At 39.9% G+C, this 15,353-nt stretch overlaps 2 protein-coding genes across 2 annotated transcripts in view; both read right to left on the reverse strand.

The window, feature by feature from the left end:
* abhd13 (abhydrolase domain containing 13) lies at nucleotides 1-3,457 on the reverse strand. The gene is made up of 2 exons (XM_058393082.1): nucleotides 3,321-3,457; nucleotides 1-1,445 (listed from the first exon to the last, which is right to left on the reverse strand). Exon 2 carries the CDS (start codon nucleotides 1,396-1,398, stop codon nucleotides 385-387), a length of 1,014 nt encoding a protein of 337 aa, XP_058249065.1. The 5' UTR covers nucleotides 1,399-1,445; nucleotides 3,321-3,457; the 3' UTR covers nucleotides 1-384.
* Nucleotides 3,458-5,495: 2,038 nt separating this feature from the next.
* The window catches only part of LOC131354730 (NALCN channel auxiliary factor 1), a 103,172-nt gene continuing 93,314 nt past the window's right edge, over nucleotides 5,496-15,353 (reverse strand). The window contains exons 2-3 of the mRNA XM_058392696.1: nucleotides 10,818-10,989; nucleotides 5,496-9,744 (exon numbers count right to left, since the gene is read on the reverse strand). Coding sequence (XP_058248679.1) covers nucleotides 9,464-9,744; nucleotides 10,818-10,989 — 453 coding nt within the window. The 3' untranslated portion in view covers nucleotides 5,496-9,463. The remainder of the gene's footprint in view (nucleotides 9,745-10,817; nucleotides 10,990-15,353) is intronic.

The raw sequence follows: 15,353 nt of genomic DNA on the forward strand, positions 1-15,353 counted from the left end.
TTAACACTTTGCCAGACATTATTAGGCAAGTATCTTTATTATACAGTAGGATGAGCCCATGAATGATCATTTGGTATAACTTGGATGGTAAAGTCTCTGTATAAAAAGGCCTGTACAGTCAGTACAAATGAGTGTATGAAAATGAAGACTAAGAAGACATTACATTATAGAAGCAGATCATTCATGCATTCATATTTTAACTGAAAGCTTTGAAGATATTTGAAAACGCATCATCCTCCAATCACAATTCACACACGTATCCTTAGTATAATAACCATTCAAGATTAAGTGCTAGAAATGGATTCAGGAAAAAGGGGAGAGAGAAAGCGTAAAAATGAACATTCCATTACAGCAGATCCACACGAGTAGTAGTGGAAGGAGTTTCTAGATGATGGTGACACTTGCAGAGCCCTGGGATGCTTCTTCCTGCGCATGGCCCTTGAGCAGCTCTTTAATAAACTGCTCAAGAGCAGCAAAGTAACCCTGACACTGCCAGGTGTCGTTGTGCGTTCCCTCAGGAAAGATGCCGAGGCGCTTAGTCCGCGCGGGCGACAGCTCGTACAGCTGCTTCATCATGACAGGCGGGATAAGCTGGTCCGACAGACCCGAAATGAAAAGCGAAGGCATGCGGCAAAGAGTCACATACCTGTAGGAAAGAAATTTGTTCTTATAGCACCAAAGAGGAAGGTAGCGCATGGGAAGGAAGGAAAAAAGCGTGGACGCCATGTGTGGGATGCTCAAGAACGTGTTCTCCACCATTATAGCTGCCACACGGTGTGGGTTGACCGAGGCCAACCTGATGGCTACAGCGCCCCCCAGAGATCGGCCGAACAATATGATTTTAGTCTTGTCGATGTCAGGCCGTGACATGACATAGTCCAGTGTGGCCTCAGCATCCTGATAGAGGCCCTCTTCACTTGGCTCACCGTCACTTTTCCCATAACCTCTGTAGTCTACCAGAACCACGTTAGCTTTTAGGTTAACGAGCATGAGCAGCGCATTTGGCACACGGTGTCCAATGTTCCCTGCGTTACCATGAAAATACAAGATGGTGGGCACTAGAGCAGGATTTTCACCTGTGTAGCGGAGCAAAATTAGGTTGAGCCGCACACCGTCTTTAGTACGTATATAGACATTCTCGTTCGGAATTCCAGTAGGCATGGGAACATAAAGGCGTGAGGAGGAAGGCTGATCAGGGAAATACAGCAGCACATCCTGGAACTTATACAGGATGCCAGCCACAGAGGCCAAAATGAGACACAGCAACAAGATTCCTCCATAGAGGTGGAAGGTAAGGATAAGAGCCAGCAGTGAGATGCGACAAACTCCCCAAACCCAGGAGCCCAAAGTCAGCAGGCATCGCTCCAGTGTCCCCCAAAACCTCCATGACTTCTCCATGACAAGCCGTCTGACAGGAGACGCTCCGAGCTCACTCTACAGGTAATCTAGGGACAAATCAGAGTGACAAAGAATGAAGAATGTGAAACTATTCAGATTAAGCAATACATTATAGCATATTGTCTCTAGGGCATGATAAGAATGACGTGGGGATAATTATTAAGTTATATTATAAGTTGCGAGGTGGGGCCTCCATGGGCTGCCATCTGCTGCTAACATCTTGGTGCCAGATACCACAGCACACCTCCAGGGATCTACTGGAGTCCATGCCTAGAAGGGTCAGGGCTGTTTTGGCAGCAAAAAGGGAGACCAACACAATATTATAATATTAGTGGTCATTATGTTATGCCTGAATATGCATGTTATGCGGTGTAAATGTACAGTTCGTCATTTGTCCTTTGAAATTTGTGAAAGTACAATAAGAGTAAACAATCCACCTCAATTGCATTCACTACACCTGCTCCTTATCAATCTCTGCTGCCGAGTTACAGAAATGTCAGTAGTGCGCTGAAAGAATACTATATCAGTCACAAATTACAAAAAAACCTAGGATCTGTTTCACTCTGTGTAATAAAATTGATAAAAATCACAACTGTTACTGATCCAGTGCATAAATCCACAGTCTGGGCTACAAAGAAATCAGCTCTATGTCACCATTTTATTTGTTTTTCTTAAAGACGTAGTGCTGCAGTCTTCAGACCTACAAAAATCCAAACTCATCCACTTAACAGCATTTAGTTAGTTAGGTGTGGCAAAATTATGTCATTTATCTTTGACTTCTTATACCAGCTTCCCCTGGACAGCTATATTGTTTGATTTAGTTTTTCAGTGGATGAACAGAAGCTGTGGAAAAAGAAAAAAAAGTGAGATGCGTTTTTATTTTTTCATTAACCGTTCCACTAACTTCAATCATGCACACGGTAGCTCACACACCCATCAGGCAAAACATTATGAGCAGTGACAGGTGAAGTGAGGAACAATGATTATCTCCTCATCATGGCACCTGTTAGTGGGTGGGATATATTAGGCAGCAAGTGAACGTCGTATCCTCAAAGTTGATGTGTTAGAAGCAGAAAAAATGGGCAAGAGTAAGGATTTGTGCGAGTCTGACAAGGGCCAAAACTGCAGCTCTTGTGGGGTGTTCCTGGTCTGCAGTGGTCAGTATCTATCAAAAGTGGTCCAAGGAAGGAACAGTGGTGAACTGGTAACAGGGTCATGGGCGGCCAAGGCTCAGTGCACATGAGGAGTGAAGGCTGGCCCGTGTGATTCGATCCAACAGACGAGCTACTGTTGATCAAATTGCTGAAGAAGTTAATGCTGGTTCTGATAGAAAGGTGTCAGAATACACAGTGTATGACGGGTCAAAGGGGGACAAACAATAGTTTATTGTTAAATATTAGGGAAGTGGTCATAATGTTATGCCTGATCGGTGTACACTCGTTATAACGCACATAAGAAGGGCTGGGAGCAGGTTAAAAGGAAACAGCTGATACCTGGCTCCATTTTTCTGAGAATGTTAGCTAGTTACAGGCTGATAACCGCCAGCTCTTAAACGATTGCTCAATGCTCGAGAAGTACTGATAACCCCGTGTTATTTACACGCATTATCCCGTACACAAACCTGTGTGTCACGGTATCTGTACCTGTAATTAATGGTTGTGGCTAATGTTAGTAACATACCGGTTAAGGCAGAAACGAACACAATGCATTCGCATTACTAAGGTTAGCAACGGAGCTAACCATAACCAGCTCGCGACATGACGTTTATTTACGCACAGGTCTAGTTTCCCAAGCTTGATTACTGCTGTCATGCTAACCGAAAACCAGAATGGCTAGTTAGCAAACCTGTTGTTAGCCACACGTTTACTAGCGAAACTACCAATGTACTAACACAATACGTACGACTGCGTGCACATACTTACATATGTTACACTATTCAAAGGCACATCTTCAAACAACAGTGGTTTATTCTGTGTGCTAAATGCACACGTTTATCCATTCCACACAGGCTCCGTTGCTGGTTAGCCCACCAGTCAGACCGCTTTTTCAGTGTGTCACACTCTAATCAGTCCGAGCAGAAATATCCGGCACCGATTTAAAAGTATCCGTATAAAGATTTGCTTATAAGTTAATACACGAACACGCAATAGAGGATTAAATTACATTTAATATAAATTATTTTTCGCTCTAGTGTTCAATTGAAATGTATTAAATGTTGGGTGTTACATGAAATATTGCTTTCATGTGATATTGTACATGTTGCAATCTTAAATGTGTCCTGGGGCATGCACGCGTGTGCTCTAAAACAACACATTTTTTCTGTAAGACAGAAACCACAAAATGTGATAGTAACTAGTGACAAGACCCTCATGCCCTACAAGACCTGCTGTATTGCTCAGTTAATTTCACCTGAGACCATAAATATGGAAAAAAACGTCGGACACGTAAACGCCACCGCCATTTTGGACAGGGCAAGTTTCCAAGCTCGGCGTATTAGTATCACTATTGAATGCCAGTAAGTGCTAGTGTTGAATTTAGGAAGTAAGACAAGATTTGATGCTGTGCAGCATTCGGATGTTTAGAAGAATTGCTGATTCTTCAGAACAACATCAAAATTGATTACGTTTCCCAGTAAAAGCTTTTTATATTTACGTTTTTATTATATGCAGGACTTATGTCAATATATGTACATTTTTGCTTCACACCTCCTAACCACTGGGGGCAGTAAGAAACACTTCCTGTGCACAGGGTTGTCCTTGTGTGATGCAGTGCTTCATGATGCAGAATCTGCAATAAATTCACTTCTTTATAAACTATATGGCCAAACGTTTTTATTAGACACATGGTCATCTCACCTATATATGTGTGTTAAACATCTCATTATAGAATTATTTCCCCATTGTTGTTATAATAACCTCCACTCTTAAATGAAGGCTTTCAACTACGTTAGAGCGTGGTTGTGGGGATTTGTGTTCATTCAGCTACAAGAGCATTAGTGAGATCAGGCACAGATGTTGAGGTGAGGAGGTCTGGGGTGCATCAGAGCTCCAGTTCATCCCAAAGGTGTTCAATGGGTTTGAGGTCAGGGCTCTTTGCAGGACACTGCAGTTCTTCCACACTAATAGTGTGACAGGTTTGGCCAGGGCCTGTAAATCTGTGTAAAAAAAAAATTGACACTCTAAAATGTAATCTATTTTTCCTGATTTTGGATTTCTGATATAAATATTGTTGTTCTTCAGCTGCTTCCATATTGCTTCCTTCTTCAATGTGCTTTGCATATTTGGTGCAGGTATTATGCCAGATACTCTTCCCGATGCAACCCTACCATTTTATCCAGGCTTGGGACTGGCACTGATATTTAACCCCTTAATGGCTGAGTCATGTTCCCTGGCCGGGAATCAAACCTGGGCTGTGGCAGTGTGGCTGGAGTGAGCTGCAGGTTTTCATTCCAACCAAGCAGAAGCTACACCTCAGTCTATTAAAAGCAAAGATCAGCTGAATAAACAAGTGGAATCAGTTGTGTCTTCTGCTTGATAGGAATGAAAACCTGCACCCACACATGCCCTTCTCAATAGGATCAGACATCGCTGGTTAAGAGAGAGTAATTATTATGTGTTTCTGTACATAATATAACAAGCACATTATGATATTCTTGAATCCTCATTTCTTCAAAGTCTCATTTCTTGTAAATCCATGTTGAGGTGTTTAGACCTATGATTCCTGTCAGTTGCATCAGTAGCAGTCATTTAGTAAAACCCAAAGTGTGAGTGATATGATATATATATCAAGATGAAATCTCTGCATGTCAGTAAACAACAACAACAACAACAGCACACACAAACTAACAGATTACATCTCTGTATTTATTTTCATCAGAACACATTTTTAACCATTTTAGTTGTAGTTTTCATACCTTTGAAAAGATCATGAACTGTGTGTTTGTTTTATAAATAATTCCTCAAAGTTGTTTGTAAAAAATTAAAGAAGTTACTGAACTAAATCATCTATATTATTACAATATACCGGTAATATAATAATCCTTTTCTTTAAATAATCATAGTCTTAATGTTATCTCTATATGCCTTTTAACCTCTATATGCCTTTTAACTTTTTTATTCTTTTTTGTGTTGTTTTGCTTTTGTTTTTGTTTTTTTTTTTTCAATTTATAATCACAGCCTTCAGGTGCTGAGGTTGTGATTCAGAGGATAGTCCTTATGGTTAAACCACACCACTCAGAATAATTCTCAGTCGAAACGAACCAAAAAAATAAAAATTCAGACACTTCCAAAAGAGGAATAAAAAAGGTCACAAATTCAGAATGCAAGGAAATCTCCAGAGGAAACAGAACCACACGTAAATAAGCATTCTTATAACATATTTACAACAGAAAAACGACTGAGGTTCAGGGCTGCATAGGTCCACAGGATAGAGAGAGAGAGAGAGAGAGAGAGAGAGAGAAAGAGAGAGAGAGAGAGAGAGAGAGAGAGAGAGGAGAAAGTATTTCTGCTTGCTAAGTGAAACTGATGTATGGTGATGATCCACTACGTACACAGTTGTATTTATAGCTGAAAATGCACATATACTGCATGTGTGCAAGCATAAAATACATCATACTTGTAGGTTTAGTGGTATTTAGCGTCACTGAGGGTCACTGAGGCACAGTAAACAAACGCATACATGTTGTGAAATGTTACAAGGAGATTCAGACTCATTTTGGGTTCCTGCATTTAAAGTGAAATCATTCACAGATTTGGTTTGCTGATGCAGTGACATGGGGGTAGCTGTAAATTTCGTCTCACTCAACATCATTGCTCATCAAAGTTCGGCTGAGTGACATAACCTATACGGTAACATTGCAGACCTTGTGGTTTTGGCGTTTCTTCCTGATATTTATTGTACACACAGTGTACACACAGAGTAGGTGAAGGATTCCAGAGATGGGCGTGTCTCAGCGTAACTTTGTTCATGTGCTTCTGCTGCTGAGTTTTTAAAAGACTCAACCTAGCCTAAAGCGTCAGACTTTTCCTCACATTTTTTAGGGGGTGTGTCTCTACTATCTGCTATGGCTTCCCTTCCTATTATCATTCTTATCATTGTCTCATCTGTCTTTTTCTTGCTTGTTCTATTCCCTTCTCCTTTGTCTTGACAGGTCCAGATGGAAGGGATGGAACTGTTTATTTGAGGATTAGTGTGTATCTGCTGTGTGTGTGTGTGTGTGTGTCTAGAGGAGGTGTATGAGGTGAATAATTCCCTCTCTCTGTCTCTCTCTCTCTCTCTCTCTCTCACTCTCTCTCTCTGTCTCTCTGTGCCATTCCAGAGCAGGTGGTCTCAAAAGAGGCTCTAGTGTTATGAGTACACTAATAAGATCTCAGGAGGGCCATCTCTCTGTGGTCTCTTTTAATTATTCATCAGACAGGTCCTTGTTGTACCAAAGCCATGCCTCACATGGCCACCTGAATGATCTAGTACATTTCCTACCCATATTTATGTTAGTTTTAATCCTTTTACTTTTTCTCATGACCTTAGTTTCTTTTTGTATTGGGTCACTGGAAAGAATTGAGAGCTTCCCAGTTAGGAAAGTTTAAAAAGTGAACTAGGAATGTCTTTTTTTGAGCCATGTTTTTAATACTGTTTTCAATTTTCCCCAGTTCTCACACTTCACCCAGAATTTGAGTTACTAATAAAACGCACCTCTGTGTTCCAAGGCAACATACCATTATTATGTTATCCAATTTTCCAAAATATTTCAAAGTGTATGCGATAAATTTTCCCTTGATTTATAGGAAATCGTATTATTCTTGTGAGCTTAGGAAGTGAAATGAAATTTGATGGAAAGAAATTGAAGGTTGTGACTGTTTTACTAATTTATGTCTCAGCTCATTCATTTAGGATTAATTTTCCATCAAACCAAAATCTGTTGAATGGGCAATTAATTTAGTCTCCAAAAATAAATCAGCAACTTCAACTGCAGTGTGACTCTGGTGAAGTGAAAAAAAAATCTTAGTTTCAAACCCATTGTAGTTTAATGTTTAATGTCTTATATTGAAAATGATGAAATTTTGCAGAAGTACAATAAAGTTTAGAGGCTACTGAGGTCAAAGATTTAATCTACTTCATCTGCCACCCCTTTAAAACTTTGTTTCCTTTACAAAAAGATCTTCCAAAGGTGTTGTATATGTGAGAAGATGAACAAACTCTTAAATTTGTTCATGCTGAATGTCTTCCGTAGAACATCAGCAGTTTCATTCATGTTCTTTTCCCCTAAAAATAAAGAGGAACACCTAAAATCCCAAATCCACATATCTATAAAAGATATAGAAAAGAAACCAATGAATCCATCCTAGTTAGCAATATATTTCAATATATTTGAATATTTTGTTGTAATGCAGAATGAAAGTTGCTGACCCTGTCTCTGCCGCTGGCCTAAGAATGCTGTTTGGAGCCCAAGCTATTGAATGTGACTCAGATTAATCAAAAAGTACAAATCCAAACACCCATGCTCTTAAAATGCTAATTATTATTGTGTCTCTGAGCCATTATGAATATGAATGTACCTCATAATTGTCAGAGTATAACTGTAGAAAAAGGGAAAAAAAAAACAGGAAATCAGCCCTTAGCATCTCCTCCTCTGCTCCTGCTCAGTCAAAAAAAAAAAAAAAAGAGAGAGAAAAGAAAGAAAGACAGAAAAATAACAACTCTCATATCTTTGGGTCACTCACAAGGGACCTGGCCATAGGGAGCTGCATGACTATGTGGTTGATCATCACAACTATGCAGCAACAAATATTTTTTTATTAATACGTATCTATTTTAGGATGAATAAAATTGCAGCTGAGCTGTCCATGCCATATTACTCTCTACAAGCAAGAATTGCAGAAGTGTGTGAATGTGTGCATGTGTAAACAATGAAAAAGCCCTTTACTGTGGATGATCTGAGATATTCAGCAAAGCAATGGATGCATCGTATGGTTATGTTCTTTCTGGCTATGTCCACATTCCAAATAAAATCAGGAGTCAATTCGAGAGTCATTTGAAATCTGCTTCAAACGCACTGCGCTACGAACGTCTTCATACCATTTGGGTTTATTAATAAAATTTAGACTGTTTAGTCTAAACATTAGTAATAACATGCAGTTATCGAATATAGAGTAGAGAATATATCTATATAAATATACTACTAAGGGTAGGAAAAAGAAAAAGCAGACTTAGGGAGTGTATGCTTTTGTGCAGGTTGAGTGGACATACAAAAGAGGAAACATTTACCTCGGGTAGTGAATCATATTCCAAAGATGACAATTTGACAAAGGCTTTTTCAGCAAGCACTTCTACTTCCAGTTAGCTTTTTTTTCTGTATATTGCACACATATATCTGGAGCCTTGAAACGTCTTGACCTACTGTCCCAGTGGCACTGCAATGGCAAAACTACTGTACGCAAAGTCAACTATAGTAAGAGAGAACTGATTAGCGAATCAGAATGCTGGGTTTCAGCCGAGGATTTTTGACATTCAATTAATTAGATTTTGTACTTTCCGACTTATTAAAACTGTTTTCTAGGCTCCGTAGTAATCCGTGTGATGGCCAGAGCAGCATATATGAAGCATATGGTTGGGCACAGATATGCACACATACACACACACATGCACACACTCGTAATTTCATTTTGATAATATACACATAACCCATCATGCCCCATCCTTTCCTGCACAAAGACCAGTAATGAAAAGAAAAACGAGAACATGAAGAGATCCTGTAGTCATCTAGTGCAACTGAAATCCAAACCATTTGACACAGTGTAAAAAATATGGTGCGAGAGAACTCCACCCTAGAGAGGTCTCTTTCAACAAAAGGCTGTGGTGTTGTCCCTTGTTCATGACATTGGATTAGGTTTGTCCAGTGTTCTTTAATGTTTTGCGAGTCTGTCTGTCTGTCTGTCTGTTTGTTTGCTTTGTTGATTGCATGTCCACAGTAATCCTGTCCTGCACTAGGAGTCCCAGAAATCACTGCAGTCGATCCCGAGCTGGACTGAGTCCTGACGTTTGCTGGCTGTAATGACCGTCTGCTTCGTCACTCCTCGTTGGTGGAGCTCTCCTCCAGGGAGGACATGGTGCTGAGGTTGTGGGAGGCTGTGATTGTGGCCACAGTATGAAGCAGGACCAGGACTAGCAGGCAGAGTTTGAGCCTGCTGTTGCACAGTCTGGAGTTTGCTGACGAGCTCAGGGACGTCCCGTGCTGGCATGACGGGTGAGTTCTTTTGTAAGTCCCTTTGGAGCTGTTGTCAGACTTGCTGTCCCATCGAACGTCACAGCACTCTGCTTCTACGTCCGAAGGGCTTTCTTCCAGGAGCCCTGAGAGACACAGCAGCACATTATTACACAGCTAAATTAAAACACCACTTCTCTAGACTTCCAAATCTGACATTTCTCAAGTAAGATTGTATAAATATTCACTAATATAACCCTAAACAGTCATGTATCACAGGTAAAGAACTAATAGGAAATATAAAGTATTATTCATTAAGAGATGGCCACAATGAACACTGTATGAGGAACTTCCCTGTGTTAGTTTTCAATATTAAAAATGCATTTTTAAGGCAGATGCAGCAAATGAGTTTTGAACAGGATATTTATACACATGTCAAATCCATATGACATATTTCTCAAACTGCTAAAACAACAAGTGTTGTAATCGTAATAATGTCTCTTAAAATATGTGTAACTTGAGAAAAAATATTTCTGAATCTCTCAACAAAATAAAAATTCAGGACATGCTGCTACTTATGTGTGAGTTGTGTGAGCTAGCGTAATAATTTATCATTTAATGATTTTTTCTGGAGATGTAAAAGTATGAATTAAACAAAAAACAAGGTAAACAAGTAAATAAAATAAATAATTTTATTATATGTATATTAACTGGGATGCCATAATATCAGCTGTTGTATCAAGCCTGTAGTGCAAAGGTCCTTGGGTGAAACTTTCCAGAAACCAGAAACTCTTTTTCCAGAAACTCTTTTAGTGACTAATAAATGAATCATTTCTTCAGGTGGCTGAATTTTTTTTTTCCAGTATACTGTGAGTGTGTATTGTTACATTATTGGAATTTCGTTGCCGTTTGCAGTGACATCTTTATAGTATGTACATTACTGATTGTATATCAAACAGAGATGCAAATGTACATTGTTTTTCATGTTAATTCCACAATACTGGTCAACAGGTTTGGTTTGAATCAAAAGAGCCGTTTCGCAGTGAACAGTTTGCAACTAAAGCAAAAACAAAACCTTTAAATTGACCACTTCTCTGTGTGACCAGCAGGTGGCATTGCAAACAAACGCTGACGAGTGACTGGAGGACACAGGCATTACTGCACTGCAATGCAACAAAGCAGACAGTATGCAGGACCAGATATGTGTGTATATGCCTACCTGTGCATATAAAACTAGGGCTTCCACCATAAATTAACTCATCATTGTCAGGCAATATGAAGGGACACCTCTGCTGGACCTCCAGGCAGTATTGTCTGCATGGGATCCTGTTGCTGCAATGCATCTGTGTAGTCTGGAAGTACTGGAAACACAGCCAGTGTTTGTAGACAGTCTGAAAATAAAGAGAAATACACAGAAAGAGAGAGATCAGGGTAAGTAAGGGCTCACTGCAATTGATTATATATCACTGATACCGTGGTAACAGTTAGAACTTAATACCTCCTGCCCTAGTATCATGGCAACCATCCCTCCTCCCCTGTCACACATACATTTATTTTCCTCTTCTCCACCATCCAGTATTCCTTTACCACACACTTATTCCCACTGTGACCTGCATCTTTTTTTATCAAATACCACACTTCACACCCACAGAATACAAGAAAATATTGCCACACATATATTTTATCAACAAGGTTTCATGTAAATTTTTCTTTTAGAGCTAATCAATCAAAAATAAATGCATCCCTTTGTCCTATAGATATATCCTTCTCAACATGGTATGTCCTTGTGAGATGTGATAGCTTCTACAGTATTCCCACGGCTCTGAATTATCCTTATGTCAGAACCTTTGTTGTGTTAGCAAAAAAAAGTACAATGTTACTTCAGGCAGACTGTCAATCATCAAACCATCAGAGACCAAAGTGGTGAAGACATCTCTCTTTCTAAATGCTGTTGAAGGTTACGCTAACAGTTCACAGATCTGAATATCCAGGGGTCAGCAAAAGCCACATGATATTACACAATGCATGTTACAACATGTATACAAATGCAATAATCAATTCCAAGGAGTTTTTTCAGCAGGGAATTTAAAAGAAAATCAGGATCTTTCTAAAACTGATCTCTGTCTATGCATTTATCGATGCTTTATGGTCCTCAATGCTGACACTGAAACAAAAGAAACACTCTGATACATTTTCCTTGGAGCACAATCTGATATGCGGGTCAGCGTTAAAAGGCTTGGTGAAGGAGCATTAATGTACTAATGGCACTTTGTAGTCGAGAGCTCGAGAATGTCTTCTTTATAGCTAGTCATCATTTATAGCTAAGACAACACGACATCATCTCCACATGTCCGTCACAATTACTAATGAAATACTGGTTTGTTCCAATTTAACCTCTCACATCTTCAGTCACTGATAGACAGATAGATAGGTAGATAAGACAGATAGAAAGATCAGGGAGACTGGTATACAGAGACTAGCTGGACTAAGTCCCCTGTCTTTCATAGATAAAGACACACCTCTTTTTGGCTTACACACACTTGCTGTTTACAATTTGAAGTGCAATAGCACCACTAATGGCTATAAGACATGGTAGGAAGGCTGGGAATGATGAGAACCACATGGACAGAATTTGTGAACACCTGATCATCACACACACACATTGGTCTTTTTCAAATTGTTAGAAGCACCTAGTTGTCTAAAATGTCTTTGTATGCTGTAGCATTACAATTTCCCTGTTACTATGGAAGTATGGTTTCATTGGAACTATGGAGACATAACCTGTTTTAGCATGACTGTGCCCCTGTACACAATGCAAGGTCCATAAAGACATGATTAAAGTAGAAGAACCTCTGCACAGATCTCTGACCTCAGCCTCACTGAACACCTTTGGGATGAACTGACTGAATGAATCCCGACTGCATCCCAGACCTCCTCGCTTGACATAAGTGCCTTCTCTCACTGATGCTCTTGTGGCTGAATGAACACAAATCCCTGCAACACAAACCCTACAACACAAAATCTAGTGAAAACTTTCCCAGTACAAGTATAAAATCAATGGGGGGTGGGGGTGGGGGGGTTAAGCTGGAATGTAGCTTAAGCTGGAATTTAGTTGAACGTCCTGTATGGATGGATGTGATGGCATATACCCAAAAGTATGTGGACCTCTGATCACCATACACACATGTACTTGTGGTTTCCAAAGACATGGCTTTAATATGGAGTTGGTTTTGATTTTGTTGCTATAACAACCTTGCTTTGTGCTCTGGGGCATTGTGATGTTGGAAAATGTTTGAGCAAGGCCTGTTAGTTCCAGTGAAGGAAATTTTTTCATGCTAAAGCAATCAAAGGCATTTACTAGCTGCCAATAACTAGTTTTAGAGCAAGAAATTGGAATTGTGGATAGATAGATAGATAGATAGATAGATAGATAGATAGATAGATAGATAGATAGATAGATAGATAGATAGATAGATAGATAGAAGGACTGGTTGTTTGATTGGTTGATTCACTGATTGACAACTCTACCATTTTTTTCAAAACGTAACTAGTGTAATTATGATTGCAATGAAGCACAGGTTTTTCCTAAAACTCCGCATCTTGCCTGACTGCACACTGCAGGATCGTACATCATGTCATGTCTCCACTCCACTCAGATGAAATATTTATGTGGCATCACTAGTGTGTACTCGGTAAAAAAGCACATTTCCTTCCTGTGTGCTGTTTCACTCCTGCATTCTGCATTCTCATGTAAGCACTAAGATTAGATTGTCAGAGAACAAACCTCTTGGCAGGCGTTTGCTAATGTCTGATCACATAATGAATCCCTTCAGAGACACAAGTAAAGCAGACATTAGTGGAGGATGACAGATCACAGAAACTGGTAGAAATGAAGCCTCTATTTCAGGCCGTCCCTGACTGGATGACTGACTTTCAAAGTAAATACGATTTCTGAAGTGAAATCAGATAATAGGCTGTTACAGTTATAAGAGGACATCAGAATATGCCTATGTCAGCAGTACAGATGGAAAAAAACAACCTACTGGTTTAGGAAATTGCCTAATGAAAAGTGCAAACCTGGCAGTCTGGTAAAAGTTTACATTTAAAGTTAGGTGTATACTGTGAAATCTGTACTCTTTTTCCCAGAAAATAGCTGGTGCCCATGTTCTTTGTCAAGTCACACTCCACTATGAGCTATATTTTAGTGCATACGATGAGGAACGGCATTTAGTTTCAATGTTATCATTAAAAGGGCTTGTGAGTTAATTCTGCCTATGAGCTGAGGGTTCAGTCTGATTCACTGAACTCCTAGTGTCATCATTCTTTGAAATATTAGTTGGATGCAACGCCAATACAACTTTTACTCATCTTCAGTAATCGCTGTATCCTGGTCAGGGTCATGGATGAGAGTCTAGCCCCGCAACACTAAGTGTGAGGAAGGAATATACACATATACACACATACACTTAGTGACAGTTTAGTGTAGCTAATCACTTTTGTATGTCACTCTGGATAAGGGCATCTGCCAAATGCCAGAATTTTAAACGCCAATCCACCTGCCTGCAAGTTTCTTGGAAGTGGGAGGAAACTGGAGAACTGGTGCGAAGAGAGAACATGCCAAGTTGCACTCAGACAGTAACCTGAGCTCAGGATCAAGCTGAGGACCCTGGAGCTGTGACGCTGCAGCGCTACCCACTGCGTCACTGTGCCTCCCACAAGACTCAAAATTCTTTCTTAAATCTTTTAAAAGCTGTAATGTGAACCTCAGAGCAGAAATTGGTGCAGAGTCTATGTAAAAATTCTGACTGTGTACACTTACATGCTAATGTTCAACCATTTAATAAATTAGTTAAAGTAATATATTATCCATCTCTTACAATTGGACAGAAATTTTATTTAGATGATCAATTTAATCTATTCTCATGTAAATCTATAATCTAAATGCAGGTTTTTGGAGGAGATAATCCAATGGGACATATGATGTATTGAATTCTTAACACAACTCGACACAAATATTCTATTCATGTAAGCTTGGACAGTGAACCCATTACAATCCCCAAGGACAAAAAGCACAAAAACCTGCACCCAAATACACAAGGAACACGAGGCAAGCCCTAGAGAGTATGAGGCATGCTGCTGGTATTCAGAGATGGGACATGATGTCATTAATTCTGAGCTCATTTGGCATGGCATGGTGTGGGCAAGGCCACCTGCATCATCGAGACAGAGAGAGACGGGGAGTGAAGGAGAGAGAGAAAGAGGCTAATTTCCACAAATCAGCTGAGATTGGCCAGTGAGTGTGGACACATGGATCCATCAGAGCGTGAATGTCACATCCTTCCTCAGGACTATTAATCTGCGCCATCATCAATGATGATTCCCATCAACATGGTCCTGCAGATTGCTTCCTGTTCCTAAGCCTATCCTGCAGATGAATCTGTAGCTACACACTACACACATGGGTCTACTGAAAAAGACACTGGCTGACACACACACACACACACACACACACACACACGTTCTCCTTTAGGCTTGAGGACAGCTATACTTAACCCACATATAAAAAAGAGATTGCTAATAGATGTCAAAGGACATGCAGCATGTATTTTACGGCTCACCGCTGCACTCCACATGCCACAGTGTTTCTCTCGATTGCATTTATCTTTATGTGTGTGTGTGGTATTTACCACAGCCTGACAGTAGCATGCTCTCCTTAGTGTGTTTTCTGTTTGTGCCCGTTGCTCCATTAGAGAGG

Source organism: Hemibagrus wyckioides, linkage group LG06 (genome assembly GCF_019097595.1).
Source record: "Hemibagrus wyckioides isolate EC202008001 linkage group LG06, SWU_Hwy_1.0, whole genome shotgun sequence".
Classification (NCBI taxonomy): Eukaryota; Metazoa; Chordata; class Actinopteri; order Siluriformes; family Bagridae; genus Hemibagrus; species Hemibagrus wyckioides.